Consider the following 17,081-nt stretch of genomic DNA (forward strand, 5'->3'; position numbering starts at 1 on the left):
TTTTTACGGGCACCTTAAAAACCATCCAAAATGAGCTTATTATAGACAGTGTGGCATACATTATAAGGGAAAATATAAGTAAGGAGATTGAAAGTGTTTCTTTTTTTGCATGGGAAGTTGATGAAACTACCGATATTACCTGTAAATCACAACTTTCAATCGTTTTTAGATATGTCAAAGATGGTAATGTGGTAGAACGTTTTATGGGTTTTCATGATGTTTCATCTGGGCGCACAGCTGACGATTTGTTTAATTTTTTAATTCGTAAGTGTGACACCTATAATTTTAGGCAAAAGTTAATTGCGCAAACCTATGATGGGGCTGCGGTCATGGCCGGCCATTTAAATGGTTTACAAACTAAAGTCCATAGCACCTCATGCACTTTTTACGCATTGTCATGCCCATGCCCTAACTTTAGTATTAAGCAAAGTGTGCAACAACATAAAAATTTTCGCGCCTCCGGCGGGCTTTTCTGTGTGTATATAGTCTATACGACTTAAGCCTCCCCTGTTCTCCAATGTACGAGCCGTCACTGAATATCACGGTCCAGAGAATCAAATACCTTAGGAAGATCGAAATAAATTAGGAGATATTCAGGTCGTTTCTTTTATCATGTGGTTACATTGCTTCATTCTAAACCGTAACAGATATAGAGAGCATTAAATGGGAAAAAAGGTAAATATCGTGGGGAACAGTACAATGGTCAATAAAATTTACAGGGGCTTTCATCCTTCACGAGTTATACAAAAAAACTAAAAATGGTTTTTGGTTTGTCGAATGGAATCGTCATTTCAGAAAATGTATAAAAATTGAAAAAGGACGTTTAAATTTATTTGAAATGTACTGTAACGATATAATAATAAATCGTTGATTTATCAACACGGCCACCTTCGTTTTTTTTTCAGATACGGATCTGCCTCTTCCATTGAAAATATCAATAAAAGTGATAAAATCACAATTCGGTGGGTGGTATATCATACTTGATATTTTTATAGCGTTTCATTTATAGTAACTAGCATCAATAGTGCCAACAAGTTTTAATACTTTCAACAAGAAGATACCCCAACATATTTCCAGGAAAGGTTCGGAAGAATGATTGGTTGGGAATTTCGGGAACGAACATACCAAGTCCTTTCTTTTACCATGAGCATTTGAATGGTGAAATGTATCTACATTTTTTATTTAATGAGTTTGATGGCTACTTTGATGAATTGTCACTGAACATCTGCCGTGAAAAACAATATTTTTAACAAGACGATGCCCCTCCCTATAATAAAGCAATAAATAGTAAGGATAAAGTTTTTTCGACACCTAGTACAGATATCGACCATCTTGAACACAAAATATGATATGCCTGTAATAGCATTACATACATCATGCTAGAAAATTACCACAGAAATTATATCTACAGACAACTTATATGCATTCAACAAAAAAGTTGATGAAAATTTTTAGACCTTGGTGTTACTTTTGATTATTAATCATCATTTAGATCTCATATATTGAATATAACAAACAAAGCCTCAAAGATGAATGGACAATTCAACAATATTACCAGCATCAAGCATTTTGGAATATGTTCTTATTAGAAGCATTTTGGAATGTGCTTCCATTATCTGGTGTCCTCAATATATCTGTCACAAGTATAGCATTGAAAGAGATCAGAACAAGTTCCTGAGTTCCTGAGATATTATCACTTCAAAGAAATAGGTAACACTACCAAAGTAGTGCTAATTGAAAAGAACAGCATGCAAACCCTCAAGAAAAAAAGAGTATTTGCATATTTAATATTGAATCGGCAAGAACAAAATGCTCCAAATGCTCCATTAAATGCTATGTGCAATGCCTATAATAATGTACAAAATGACTGTGATATCTTCTTCCAAAATTCCACTAGTTTTAGAAATAGGTTGTATCAAATTGTATAGCTCTTGTTAATTTTTTTTGAACTTGTCATTTTGTTGCATGTAAAAATCTATTTGTGATATTTACCTTTCCTACTCTGTAAGTGGGCCATGGTCTGTAGAGTTTGTAAATGAATAAATAAATTTGACAAACAAATTGTTTTTCTGTTTGATTGTTGCCACTGATGATGCTACTTATTTTAAATGAAACGCTGTAAAAAGATCAAGTGAGATATTCCACTGAATCGTGATTTTTATCGGTTTACTAATATTTGTAAAAATAGAGACAGGTCCGTATTTGTAAAAGAAGTTGATGTTGACTGCTGCTTGTTATTGAATCATAATTGTGACAATTTTTGGCTCAAATATCTGCTAGTTGTCATGAAAGCTGCAGAGGTAGACAGAAAGCCGATTTCTCATAAGGCAATTGGTTTTTAAGGTTGACTAGATATATTTGTTGGATATAAAGCAATGCTGTGAAGGAGCTAGGTCCTAATTTATATATTATTGAATAGATCATTACGTTATGTTACAATATGATCATTCAAAATACGTTCCAAAATGTATATGATTTTTTTCAAATTAAAAAACAGTACATGAATGATTATACCACATAACTATTCAATTAGTACTACTCAATCAAATACCTCTTTAACGACATTCCAAATATAAATTTATTTCGTAACTAACCATCGAATCGACCTCAATAGTCAAGCTTTGGATGTAAATATATACAGCTACTCAACTGAGTCATGGCCGGTGGGAGAAATCGTATCTGCATAAATTTTGGGTCGGTGTATGACAAAGAAAGTATTAGGAAAAAAGGAATAGAAACTTTTGTCCTGAATTTAGGTGTTTACAGCTCAAATAATCTAACAGACTGATAATAGATTTCTTACACATCTACTGCACATCTTGAGGGAGGTGCTTCTCATCTGCCATGACTCAGTCCGGCAGCTGCATTTAGAACCTTCACATGAGTTGAATGATCAAGTCAGGAACTGTGTAATTCCCACATGACTTTGAAGTAAATAAAACATATATTTTCACGAAACTTACCTATGTCATTATTTGGAATTGCCACTAGATCACTTTTCTTAAGACCAGAGTCACTGAGGATCACAGTGGGCATTGTCAAAATATCATTCTCAGTCATTATTCCTGGAGTCGTCCAGTTTATTGTAGGCTGCTGATTGTTAAGAACAACAACTTGTTTTTTAATATCTGGATTTGAATATCCTGTTACATTGTTAGGTATGAAGAATGCAGTTGTTGTATTTATATACAATGGATTTTGTACTGCCTGTGTTTGTGCAACGTTAACTCCTGCATTATCTGATTGAAGGTATTTATCTAAAGAACCATCAAAAACCACTACCTAGAGAGGAAATATACAAATTTTATTTACAGTCCTTTGAAAATTTCAGAAACTATGATCTAAGACTGAGGAAATCCTACCCACCTCATTCTTTCCCTGCTCATCCACTTTCTGAGCATTAGTGTTTACTTGGGAACTGTCCACTATGGACTGAATGGCATCAGCGGTTTGTTGATCAACACTGTTAGATACCGAAGGTTGGTAAGCATTTTCATTGTCCACTGCAGCTTCCAGACTTCTTCTGTTTGTTTTATGAGCATTGCTACAATAACAAATGTTAGAAAGAAATATTCTAAACATTTAAAAAAATGGTACCTGCTTGTTGTACTACCCGTTTCAAGTGCCTTATTTTCATCATCATCCAAATGATTTGATGAACCTTAAAGAAATTACAGAAATTATCATCAATACTAGAAAAATATCGGGCTTAGGTTCGCTAGTTTCTTATGAAAGTGGTATTTATCTACATGGTGTAACTAAATAAGTGTAAAACATTTAAGGTGATTCCTCATCGAAAAAAAGATAGGATCTTTCATATAAAGAAATTTCATTGGAGCATCCCTTGTTATAAGATACAGCCCCATAAAGGGGATACATAAAATTTGTATAACAATTTTTTTCACAAGCACTGAAAAAGTTACAATATTGAAATCAACCTACCAAAAAGATACTTAGCCAGTAATTTATTTGGTTCACCCCATGGTTGTAAGGGGTGGAAAACGCAACCCCTAAAATTTATTTCCAATGTAACTTTTTGTCTTATTATTTGTTACCATTTAAAAATTCATTTCCCACAGCCTGTTTCATTCTGAACAAAAAATGTCTCTTGGGTTTTTTGCCCAAAATAAACCAGTTCGCAGCAAAAAATTATTTTAGGAACAACTACAGAGATATATCGTCATAAATGCGAAAATACGAAACTAATCTATCTAGTAGGTCGCCATTAGCGATAGTGACAATTAAATTGGTATGACGCTGTCAGTTTGTGAATTTTCGAAATTGAATTAATACTAATTGTGTGTTGTTGTTCTGTTCTTAATTTGTTACTTTAATAATTCACTTGGTATTAAAATGGCATACACAAATGAGGAAATGGCTGATATGCATTACATTTACGGTCTGTTGCAGGGGAATGGGTTAGAAGCTTCTAGAAGATATGCTGAAATGTATCCTCAACGGCAGCATCCTTCACATAGAATATTTGCTCGACTTCATCAACAATTACGAGAATATGGTTCATTCGACAAAAGAACACAGGATTGTGGTCACCATTGAGAAGTACGAACACCACAGCTTGAGGAAGCAGTACTTAATTTGATTGAAGAACAATCTTCTACCAGTAATAGAAAGATTGCTATCCAGCTAAATGTTGATCATATGACAGTATTTCGAATTTTGAAGGAACAACTCTTATACCCTTACCATCTGCAACGAGTACAAGCACTGTTACCGTGAGACTTTCCAAACCGTCATGAATTTTGCAATTGGATGCTGGAAATGATTAGAAGAAATTGTGACTTTCTGAAGACGATAGAATTCACAGACAAATGTAGTTTCTCTCGGGACAAGATTATTAATTTTCATAATTACCACATATGGGCTGATGAAAACCCTCACGCTATTATCGAAACTAACCATTAAGAACAGTTTTCTCTCAACGTGTGGCTCGGAGTTATTGGGAATGATTTAATTGGGCCTCATTTTCTACCTCCTCGATTAAATGGTGAGGCACACGTTCAATTTTTAAGAGAAGTGCATCCAGTACTGCTGGAGGAAGTACCTTTGGGGGTCACAAGGTATATGTTTTTTATGCATGATGGGGCTCCCGCCCATTTTAGGCAAGTAGCAAGTCAACATTTACCTGAAACATATGCAAATCAGTAGATAGGTCGAAGAGGACCACAGAATTGGCCCGCTCGATCCACGGAACTCAATCCTCTCGATTTCTCTATTTGGGGCCATTAACAGCATTTGGTTTATGGTACTCCTGTTCGCGATGTAGAGGAATTAAGAAACCGCGTCATCGATGCATGCAGGGTAATCAGAGAGACTCCAGGAATATTTGAGCGAATAAGTGGCTCAATGCGCCGACGTCTAGACGCTTGCGTAATGTCTGAAGGTAGACATATTGAACATTTACTATGATTTCCACATGTTGTGTGTTTTGTTATTAATAAATTATTTTTGTTTATTACCCTTTAATCGTTTAATGCAGGTACTAACTACAAAATAACAATAAATCCAATTCGCATTTATGACGATGTAGTTGTTTGTAACATAATTTGTATGTCATTTCATTTTAAATACCTAACTTTGATATGAAACGCTTCTACTCGATAAGTACCCTGTTTATCGGAGAATATTTCAAAAACATTTTATGATAACTCCACTCCTTCATCTCAAACTTCTTTTAGAATTAATGTTTCAACTCACCAATAATGTCCTCAAGTATTCTGTCAAAAATGGGATCTTCCTCAGTTTCTTTTACAACAGTTTTTATTGTCTTATCTAATTCAGCAGAACTTTTGAACTGTTTCTCGGCCACCTTGTTGATGGTTTGTGCAATTTTCTCATGAAATTCCCTATTTTCTAGCAACGTTTGAGCTAAAATCTAAAGATCGAATAATAAACATGCAAGTTTTATACTTTTCACAAATGATCTGCCTTGAATTTGTAATATGAAATACTTCAAGAAAAATCATCTATTTACCATTGCTTTGATATCTGGTTATTCAATTGTGTAGACCTAATATTAAAGAGGTGGAAAATCAGACTGTTTAGCAACAACTTTCACAACTATTATTTCGATGGTATCACTACTAATTGAAGACCACAGGGGAATATTGGGCTTTGTCACAAAAACGAAATTCGTGAGAAATCAAATTTTAAACTTTTAAAACCTTCTGGCCATACTCTATTAATGATATACCGTTTTTTCTTAGACTTTCTTAATCGTTGGTATCTAAACGAATGGCTTTGAACGTAAGAAGGCCCTAGATGCCATCTGCGAGTCGCAATAACCATTTTTATGTTCAAAGGTAGGATGAAGCAGGGGAAAAACAGGCCATGTCCTATGGCAGATGGGACCTAGCCCGTTTTTTCTTGTTTCTAGAAAGCTAATATCAATAAAAAATAAAACTGTCAGAAACTCTTTATTTAATTTTTCTTCAGAGAAGTATAGAATTTATCCGCAGCCGGATTCATGCAAAACCTTTTGAGCTTTTGAAGATCTTTATACTTGGCTGCTTTGATAGGAATCCTGCCAAAATAAGCTCGTGGTGGTAAATAAAATTCGCCTTCTTTCAGTCCATCCTTCACACCACTCAATGGCAAGACAGAACTATTGAACTGGCCGGAGTATGTTTGCTTTAAAAACACGAGGCGAGGATGTTTCTTTTCAGTCTGGAAGATCCTGACAGCTCTGGTACCGAAGGGGCATTTTTTTTTTGTATCTAGGCTCTAGAAAGTTGGTCCAAGCCCGGAATTTTTCTTGTCGAAAGTTGACAACTTTGAACGGTTTGGGATTCGTCCTGGCATTTCTAAATACTTCAAGCCAATCCTTTGGTAGCTCAGATGGAGATTTTTGGTTAATCAGACCCATGTTCTTATCAGGTTCCATATAAGAGTGCCCCCCTATGGGAAACGTAACCTCAATGTAGTCAAGCCGTTTCTCCATGTGCACAATGTAATGCATTAATCGGAACAGTGTGTAATTCTTGTTTTGTCCACCGCAGCTGTCACAGAAAATAAGCAATTTTCTTACCGACGACTTGAGGAAGTTGTGTATAAAGTCATGAAGCATAGATGCTACGTTATAAGCCCCTTTTTCCCCTCCCTTCAGGATACGTGTAGAAAACACTTTCGTTGTCTGATAGCTGGTGTATATTAAACGAATAAAAAGAAAGCTGCCTCGTATAATAAACATCGCTAGTGGTGACATTGGGAAGTGGTAAATTTTTCTGGTAGTCCATTGCAATAGCTTCAGTATCAGAAGTAGTGCGGCTGAGGAGTTTAGCCTTCTTTTTTAGTTCATAAAAACAGCTTGCTCTTACTAAATGGACTTGTGAATCAACTTTCAGCGTGTTAAGCTCATTTTCCACTTTTAGACCTTTTGTTAAATCTGCTTCTCCATATACACGAGATGCATCTTCTTCACGTTTAGCTCCTGAGGAAGATAAATCTTAGAAGTTTTCTGAAGGCTGTAGAGAGCATTTCGTCCTTTGAAGGAAGCGATATGATTCTTTACAGCAGCCACCTTTGCTTCACTCAACTTGTGCGGTCTGTTTTTGTGTTTTCCACGACCATCGGTAGGAGCCTGTCCCTCAAGTTTCAGTGACATGACGATGTGCTCTATGCGTCTCTTTGTTATTCCGTGCAATGAAATAAATGCCTTGCGACAGACTGGGACTTCTTCATATTTTCCGTCACGCATGACGCGAGCCCTAAAAATGAACACCAATTTTTTATTTCAACGGAATTCTGCTGGATTATGGCCTTTACCTCCTCTCATTAACATAATTTAGAGTGGTTTATAACAAAACTGGACTATTTCACTCACCTATAACAGTAGGTTGCTTCATGGAAATCAGCAACAGCCTCGGATTGACGGGGTCGCCTTCTAGCTACAGGCAGAACTGTGATGAGCCCTGTTAGGTACAAACTTTGTTCATCATACGTTCCCAGGGCATTAAAATACTTAATTGTTGCTTTCCTGTCTTTGTCTCTAATATTGGTAAAACAATTCAGCCTCGCACTTGCAATCATCTCCAGTAATATGAGATTGCAGCCTTAGACGCTTGGCTACATCTGTGAGTCTACCAAACGACTGTCTCTTCTTTGTTGCTTTTCTAACACTTTTATCAATGTCACACTCCATTCTCAATCAGTTAATTAAGTTGAAATAATAATAATAATAACAGCTTACAAATGCGTTCAAAGTTCACGAACAACGCAGAACGACTCTTGTAAACAACAATGGCAGAGTCAACGCGCAAGCGCACACATATCACATGGTCGGACTCAGCCCATTCTTCCCCTGTGCCGGTGGACTACGCCACCTTTTTCCCCTGAGCATCGTTTTTTCCCACGCTACTATCTCGGAACCTAGCTCGTTTTTAGCCAGTTCTTCACAGCTAAACAATAGAGTCGCAGTTTAGCTACAAAACGGCATGGATAACTCAAAAATAATTTGTTTGTGACTAAGCCCGATATTCCCCTGTGGTCTTCAATTATATAATAAAAAATTTTTAAAACAATCACCTCTGAAACATCTTCCTTTTCCATAAGAGGTGAGCGGTTAGTAGTACCCATTTTAGCATATTTTGACTGGGTCTTTCGTCTAGAACTCTTGTTAGTGTACGATTCTTTACTCTCATATTGAATATTTCCAGGTAAAGTATGAGCAGGTGTTGCTTCCACATCACTTATGTGTTCTATGTAAGACGGGCTAGTTTCGCCCAAATTAGAATCTGAAGGTGATCTGAAATGAAACATGTCAAACATTTATGATAAACTAGTATTAATAAATATAACTAAAATAATAAACATATATGCAGAAAATGTACCTAGGACAAGGTGTAGAAGTTCTGCTTAGCTGCACTTTATTCAACAAATATAACAATTGTTGAACCAAAGATGTTCTCGAGTGACCTTCATTATAATAATCTGTAGGTTCCAATCTGCCCTGAACTGAAAAAATGACAGTTACTCGTAAAATCACACAAATATTCTTAAGGCCTAATTACCAATTTGAGATATCTCAAAATACTCTGAAAGAATTTCTTCCAGCGTCAAACCAATGAATCGTGTAGATATATACTTGTTGCTTCTATTTGAACTGTGTTCTCCTAAAGGTCCCGAAGTCCTCAGGAATTCATCATATGCCTTTCTACAGTGTTCTCGCTTCAAATAACCTAGGAATATTTAAAAGTCAATAATATCATAGAAAGTTTCACTCACTACAGGTAATATGTTTAGCAAAATAAAAATGTATTTATTCATTATTCACAGATTGAAAACCATTATAGTGAGACAACTGCTATTTATGAACAAAAATATTTTACTAATACTACTATCACTGAAACTGAAAAGTTAATAGATAAATATTGAAATAGATATTATTTAATGCAAAAAAATTTGTCTAATCTAGAGTTTCTATTACAAGCTTTGTTAACGGTTGTAAACAAAATGTGCAAAAAGACAAGACTTGTTTATTGTAAGTTCAGAAACGTATGAGTTTGCATTAGAGATAGTACATATCCTGACAGACGTTGTTTCTCAGATATACTGAAGTAGGTCATCAATGTTGATAGAGGCAGGATCTAAACACTTCCAATGATAAAATAATTTCTCCTTCAACCCACTAAGAATAGCTTAACTAAATGACTTTATGAAGAACTGTAAATATTCTCACGTCAATTGTAGGTGTGCTCTTCTTATATCAAGTTTTGTTTTTCACTTAGTCTCCAGTGAACTTTTTTCTTAATTTCCTGAATTCGTTATACTACATCTTAGTTTAATATGTGTTAGTTTCAATTGGCAAGTTTTCTCATAAATTTTACAATTTCTTTAACCTTCCAGAGGTGGCGTACGGTTTTGCTAACACCAGGTTGGCACTGTATTTATAAATTTATGAAAATTTGAAAAGTGAAATGAACTTTCACAATTAATACCTTTGTACATATTCCTTACTTTGTTCAAGTGTCAGTTTTACCAGTGGTGTGTTTGAATTCTAGTGACTACAGTGAAAACAGATCTGTGATACCTATTGATGATATAGTTTTTTATTGAATGATAATCTATGATAATTTAATCAGGGAAATCGATTTTTTCCTTAAACACTCATTTACAAATCATTAGAGTTAAAAGTTATTACCAAAAAGAACAAGAGAGGTAGAAGCTGTTGGAGGCAACGGTAGATGATCGGACTGCCTGGCAGGCAGAAACAAACAAACATGGAACATACATCTGTTCATCAATTCTGCCCTGAAAACTATCTACAAGTTTAGAAGTGCTTTACTAATTTTTTTTATCAATAATTCATAAAGTTTAATTTGGTATGTTTTAAATGTTTTGTATCTGAAGTTAAGTTCCAAAATATTAAGGAATGAATATGTTACCATCACCGTTGATAGTTTATCTACAGCGTTTGAGATATTATCTGAATATGAACAAACCTTAGATTAAGTAAAAAGAATATTTGAAGAAGAGAACAAGATACACAATAGACATATTAGTGATGAACTACAAAGTGCATCCTTCTTTAATGAAAGTGGAGACAAGAAAAACCTAGAATCCAAACCATTTAAATTCATTTGCTACCGATGCGGAGTCAGAGGCCATACAATGTCAGAATGCAAATATAAGGGGTCACTTCAAAAATCAGAAAAGAAATTATAGAAGTGTTAACTCTAGTGAAGCCAAGCAAATGAGCGGAGAAAATGAAAAGTGTGCAAAGGGAACCTTGGCTATATAGTATTGCTTTCCTCACATCAGAAGAAACAACTAAAAATGACGAGAAGAAATTAGTATCATTTTTCATTGACTCAGGAGCAATAAATCATCTGATTAACAATGACAGATTCTTTTTCGTTGCGAAGGTACTAATGAAACCAATTCCGATATCAGTCGCGAAATCAGGACAATCATTATCAGCAACAAAAATAGGTCAAAACAAAGTGAAACAAGGAAATTTAGACATAACAATTAAAAAATATGCTTTTTGTTCCTGATACGAGAGCAAATTTGTTATTTGTGAGGCGACTGGAAATGATGGGATTCAAAATTGTTTTTGAACAAGGAGAAGCAAAATTATACACCGAAGCTGATTTAATTGTCAAAGGAAGTAGAAGTGATCATCTTTATGAAATAACTTTCTGTTTGAAACAAAGTTGTATAACTCACATGACGTATTTTTATGGAGAAGACTTGTGGCAGTGTCGAATGGGTCACGTAGGTCAGTCAATTCTGGATAATCTTGTAGAGTTCAAAATGGTAGGAGGAATTGCAAATTTCAAAAGCAAAAGGGCGTATGAGGAGAGTATGAGAGGAAAACAAACAAGACTGCCATTCAAGGACATTAATAAACCAAGAAGTAGGCCATTGGAGATCATTCACAGTGATATTTGTGGACCAATCACACCTTCAACCTGGGATGGACATAATTATTTCATTACGTTTATTGATGAGTAAATTCATTTTACAATTATTGTATATTTGCTGAAAAATAAAAATGAAGTTTTGAAGTATTTTAAAATTCATGAAGCACTAGTAGCAAGCAAATTTTCATTGAAAATTGCAGTCTTAGAGTAGATAACGGTGGTGAATATAAATCAACAGCTCTCAAAGTATTTTGTGAAAAAAAAGTGAGTCAAATGATCTAAACGATGAGATATACACCTCAACAAAATGGTGTTGGCTTAAAGAATGAATAGAACACTTCTTGATAAGGCAAAAACAATGATATTTGATGACAAAATGAAGAAAGAAATGTGGGGAGAAGCAGTTTTCGCAGTAACATATTTAACAAACAGAAGTTTAAACACGATGCCTAAAAAAAACTCCAGCAGAAATGTGGACAGGAATTAAACAAGATTTGTCTAAAATAAAAGTATTTGATTCCAAGGCCTTTGTTCAAATAAGTAACAAAATTAGATGACAGAAGTGACATATGTACAATGGGTTATGGCGAAAATGGTTATCGCCTGTGGAATGAACATGAAAGGAAGGTTTTTCTATCAAGGGATATGATTTTTGACGAGAAGCGTCCTCAAATCGAAAACCTAAATGTTGAACATTAAATAAAAAATGATCAAAAGAAAATTCAAATTGTACATAACCTTTTTGAATTAAGCAAATGACACCGATAGGAAATCAACTTCTAGTTATTTATTCAAATTATTTGGAAATCTGATTTCTTGGACAACAAAGAAACAACTGTGTTTCACTTTCAACTACTGAAGCTGAGTACGTTGCTGCTTGTGAAGGAATTTGGTTGAAAAATTTGATAACTGACAGGAGAATATATTTTTGTAGTCCTTTACAAATATTTGAGGACAATCAGGGATGTATTCAACTTACCAAGAGTCCGATACAAAATGGTCCAAACATATTGATATCAAATATCATTTCATCAGAGAAAAAATAATAAACAGAGAAATAGAGCTGAGATATGTGGAATCCAACAGGCAAGAAGCAGATATACTGACGAAAGGACTGATAAGAGATATGTTTTTAGAGCTCCAATGTCTATTACGATTGAATGATTGTATATTGGGTCCAATACTCTTCATTATATTTACAAATGACATAAACATGGTGGTAAATTCAAATCCCGGTCACATAGTTAATTATGCTGATGATCCTAACCTATTGTTGACCGGTGCAAACTTAACATGCATAATAAAACATGATAGTATTGTAATAGAAAGCGCAAAAAACTTTTTTCTGGAAAATAGATTGATTTTAAATGATGAAAAAACAGATTGCGTCATGTTCAAAATTGATAACAGCATGGAGACACCGAAGAGCATTAGTTTCAATGATTTTAGAGTGACCTGCAACACCTCTGTGAAGTTTTTGGGTATATATATCGATGACACCTTAAGTTGGGTAAATCAAATAGACAATCTCTGCAGAAAACTTTCTTCAACTACATATGCTATGAGAATTCTCAAAAAAAAAACGTTGACAGTGATGTTCTGATGACTGCCTACTATGCTAATTTTTACTCTGTAATAAGGTTTGGTATTATCATTTGGGACTCCAGTCATGAGCTGAACAGAGTATTTCTCTGCTGAAAAAGGGTAATCAGAATATTTTTTGGTATGAAGGTCAAAGACTCATGTAGAGGAATCTTTAAAATGAACAAATTATTAACAGTACCAGCGATATACATTTTTGAGTCATTAAAATTTTTAGTAAATCAACCAAGCTACTTTGAAAAGCATCATAAAACACATAAGTATGGAACAAGATTTAGGAATGATTTTTTATATCCGATACATAAAAAATCTCTATATGAAAGAAGTACTGTCTACAGTGCGATTAAATTTTTAATTCTCTCCCATAGGATATAAGAGACATTGGGATGGCCAGCGGTTTTCTGAAGTCTGTGAAAGAATTTTTATGCAATACAGAGCTTTATACTATAGATGAATATTTTAACAGTTTGTGTTAAATTTTATTTTATCAACTCTATACTTATATGTGTATGTGACGTGTTGTATTCAAATTTTGTATCTTATTACTCTTCACTGACGTATTTCTCGGACAAAGTATTTCTTTTAACTTTTATACAAGATTTACATATACTCTGTAGAAATAAATGATTATCTATCTATCTATCTATCTATATTATTCAGGTGGAATGTTGAGGGATGAATTTGAGAACATCATTCAGTTTAGTTGATTTATAATTTTATTTAGATGACTTTTTAAAATATAGGAAAATTTGTGTTAGTTCCGGAAATTAAAAAAAAAAATCTCGTTGCCACTTTTCAAGCTGTACCAGATGAAGTTCACAGATTTTTAATCAGAGAAACCATCATCAATTTTCATTTTTTTATATCTACACCCTGTGTTGTAAGTTAACATTTTCACTAACAAAAGTTAAAACTGGAACCTCTGGCGCCTGAAGACGCAAGTTGGTTGGTGAAAAACGCGTCAAGTACTGGTTTTGGATAACTTCACTGATGTTTTATAATCATTTAATTAGTAAATTTCAACACATTAAAAAGCAACGATATGAACTTTATCTCAATTCAACTGCCTTTGTATCCCTTAAAGTTTCCGATGAAATCATGGTGGCCCTCCTTATCTCCGGCACTTGTATATTTGTATACCATACCACGAGCTTGCGTGCCTGTACATCTCATTATTATTAGAAATATGTTATAAATGTAGATAGGATCAGTTTCTTAGAGGTAAACATTAGCAAATCTTGTCGATGCTTGGGAATTAATTTTATTACAATTGTTTCCAAAGAAATCCATTAAACCGTACTTCAGTCTATGAGGGATTGGTTCGGTACATTAGAATGTGTGGCAGAGGTCCCGCATACTTATATTAGAAAATCCGGGAGCCTAGGGCAGTTACCCCACTCGCCACCAAATTGGTTCAAAGAATATTTCATCAATTTCAAAATATTAGGAAGAACTCTTATTTATATAAAACTGCAGGGTCATGACTTTATAAATTTATTAACTGGTGCCATAATCTTAATGAAACCAAGTATTGAAAAAATATGAAATTTATCTAAAAGTGAATAAACTATCACGAAGCAGTGATTCTTGGTAATAAACATAAAGTATGTAGGTATATAACTTAGCATCGAGTATGGCAAGATTGATTGGGTCACTTATTTATACAATTCACTAACAGTGAGCTCTCATGGTAATTACATTTGCAAAAAAAAACTAACAACTAACCCTATCCAAGTTAGCATCAGGAGATGCCTTTCTTGATGATGTTAACTTGTTAAGTGAAACAGGTGTCAAGAGACAATACTTTTGTTCTGTTTGTTCAAAAATCAGCTCAAAAACATGTAATGTCTTAGAATATTCAATTTTCTTCTGTTTATCTTTCAGATTTATAAACAAATTTATATATTTATGTTCATACACTTAATTTTAAGAATAATTTTTTAATGAGGGCAAATTTTTTCTATATTTATTATAATTATCAAGATGCAATGTATATTAGGAATTCCCACTTATAATTTATTGAAAAACTCCACATAAAGCAATTAATGACAGTATCAATATAAATTGAAATGTCACTCACAAGGAATACATTAATTCATCTAGGATTTCAAGAATTAGTATTTGTTTTTCACTTCTGGAAAACAATATTCTCTGATAGAATTTCTAAAATAATTGAAATTTTCATGGACAGTTTGTATTGATATTTGTAATGCTTTTCTTTCTCAAGTTTTTTTTTCAAGGAAATTATTAAAGTTTGACTAATCAATCATTAGAAAAAGATAATTTGGAATAGTATATTTACACCTGGAGAAAGAGTTGGTTTTGTTTATGTTATACAAGCCAGGGTAAGGCTTCTCGAATACCTAATCAGTAATATCCATACTTCCCGCCAACTGCGTACCCACCTAAAACAAGTCTAGCTATTGTCACATCTATGGAGTCCATCGTTTACAGCTTTTATTTGATAATTTCGACCAAGAAGAAAAATACACTTGAAATCCTAAAAACAGAGGAACACGATTTTCAACACCACTTTACTTCATAATTTATATTTTCAATTATCCAAATGTAACAAATGTAAATTTCAGAACCCCTGACACAGATCCCCCGATAACTCATAATAAGAGATATAACCAAAAACCACAGTGTTACAGTCGAAACTAGAGAGTGTTGCCAACTGCATGAACTATAAAGGCGCTACGCATGAAGCAAAATTCCAATATACAGCTGCTTCGTAGCTCAGAGTAATAAAATAATATTTTTTATTACTCTGAGCTTCGTAGGTGTTTTCTGGCGTTCAATCGTAGTGGAGCGTGTATTCAAAAACGATTCGTATTTACGTCATTAATGATAAGATTCGCCAGAATGGAATGATTCAATTTGTGTCAGATATCAAATTCAATAATAAAAACAAACTTTTCAATTTTTTGTGCAGGTATTAATTTTCCAGCTTCATTTTATACATTCTTACAACGTATTTGATGAAAAGTTTTCAGCACTTTATATAAACTATAGCGATCAAAATGAAGCAGAAAATGACAACTTTCGTAAAGTGATGTCAACCTCAATAATACGTTTTGAGCGCCAAAAAAAAAGCTTCATATTCCGTTACGCTTGTATATCTGAAGCAAATCGGTTTGCGCATGCGCTCAATCCAAAATTAAATACCAAGAACTTACAGTTTGCGTACCCTTTGGACACACAAAGCTGGAACTATCAGGATCATGTTTTTGCCTACTCTTTAGATCCTTAGATGGTTCATTTTAATGAGTAGGCAGATTGAGAACTCATGACGAGACCTGGGGAGTAGGCAAATTGATGCCCCGGTTTCAAGTCACATACATTTCTTAAAAATTGCTCCAAAATGGGAGCCGAAACGTCGAACACAAAACTCCAGATGCGGTTCAACCCCAACATCAAAAATATTTTTGGTACTAAAACTAGGTATAAGTAAAATTTTCCAAGTAAATATCTCGATTACGTATACACTTTTTCACTTTTGTTGAAAATTTTTGTTCTAAGGAAGATATTATTACTTTTAAATAAATAAAATTTAGAAATGGTATTAAAATGACATATAATCAATCCTTCACATTCTACCAAAATTTCTAAAAACAGTAATTTGAGTTTTTCCTGAAATAGCTGGTTGTAGTATTCACCCCACGATCTGATCTGATATAAAATATTCTAAATCTGCTATTCTTCTTCAGTATTTAAATATGTTACGTATGTTATGTTATGAAGTTCCTAAGGGAACTCAACTTAAAGAAGAAAGATTTTGAGCCTCACATCCACCAGTCCTCTTTTAGTAACATTCTATTCACTCCTCAATAGACAGAAATAGAAATAACCTATAAATACTTGTTCTTGAATTTGACAAAAGAATGAGTCCGAACCAAGATGTATAAAATATGCCTGGTTTGATCACTTGGGCCCTTTCTCCATGTAAAATAGTTTGTCAAAAGTCTCGACCAACGGCACTTTTGTTAAAAAAAATAAAGATGTCCTTTAAGTTTCAGCCTCCCATTCACAGAGGTGCTGAGTACACTTGACAGTGACACTGCTTGAAAATGTCAAATTGGTACTTCCAATTTCAAT

General features: G+C 34.0%; 1 protein-coding gene across 1 annotated transcript in view; it reads right to left on the reverse strand.

Moving 5' to 3' along the window:
* Positions 1–15,627, reverse strand: part of LOC111510668 (uncharacterized) — a 30,827-nt gene extending 15,200 nt beyond the window's left edge. The window contains exons 1-8 of the mRNA XM_023166599.2: positions 15,389–15,627; positions 9,027–9,194; positions 8,847–8,970; positions 8,542–8,761; positions 5,716–5,893; positions 3,598–3,661; positions 3,367–3,544; positions 2,964–3,282 (exon numbers count right to left, since the gene is read on the reverse strand). Coding sequence (XP_023022367.2) covers positions 2,964–3,282; positions 3,367–3,544; positions 3,598–3,661; positions 5,716–5,893; positions 8,542–8,761; positions 8,847–8,970; positions 9,027–9,194; positions 15,389–15,428 — 1,291 coding nt within the window. The 5' untranslated portion in view covers positions 15,429–15,627. The remainder of the gene's footprint in view (positions 1–2,963; positions 3,283–3,366; positions 3,545–3,597; positions 3,662–5,715; positions 5,894–8,541; positions 8,762–8,846; positions 8,971–9,026; positions 9,195–15,388) is intronic.
* Between the last annotated feature and the right edge of the window lie 1,454 nt (positions 15,628–17,081).

The sequence above is a fragment of the Leptinotarsa decemlineata genome, unplaced genomic scaffold, assembly GCF_025532065.1.
Source record: "Leptinotarsa decemlineata unplaced genomic scaffold, Ldec_3_MD MMD2_tig00002159_RagTag_RagTag, whole genome shotgun sequence".
In the NCBI taxonomy this organism is placed as follows: Eukaryota; Metazoa; Arthropoda; class Insecta; order Coleoptera; family Chrysomelidae; genus Leptinotarsa; species Leptinotarsa decemlineata.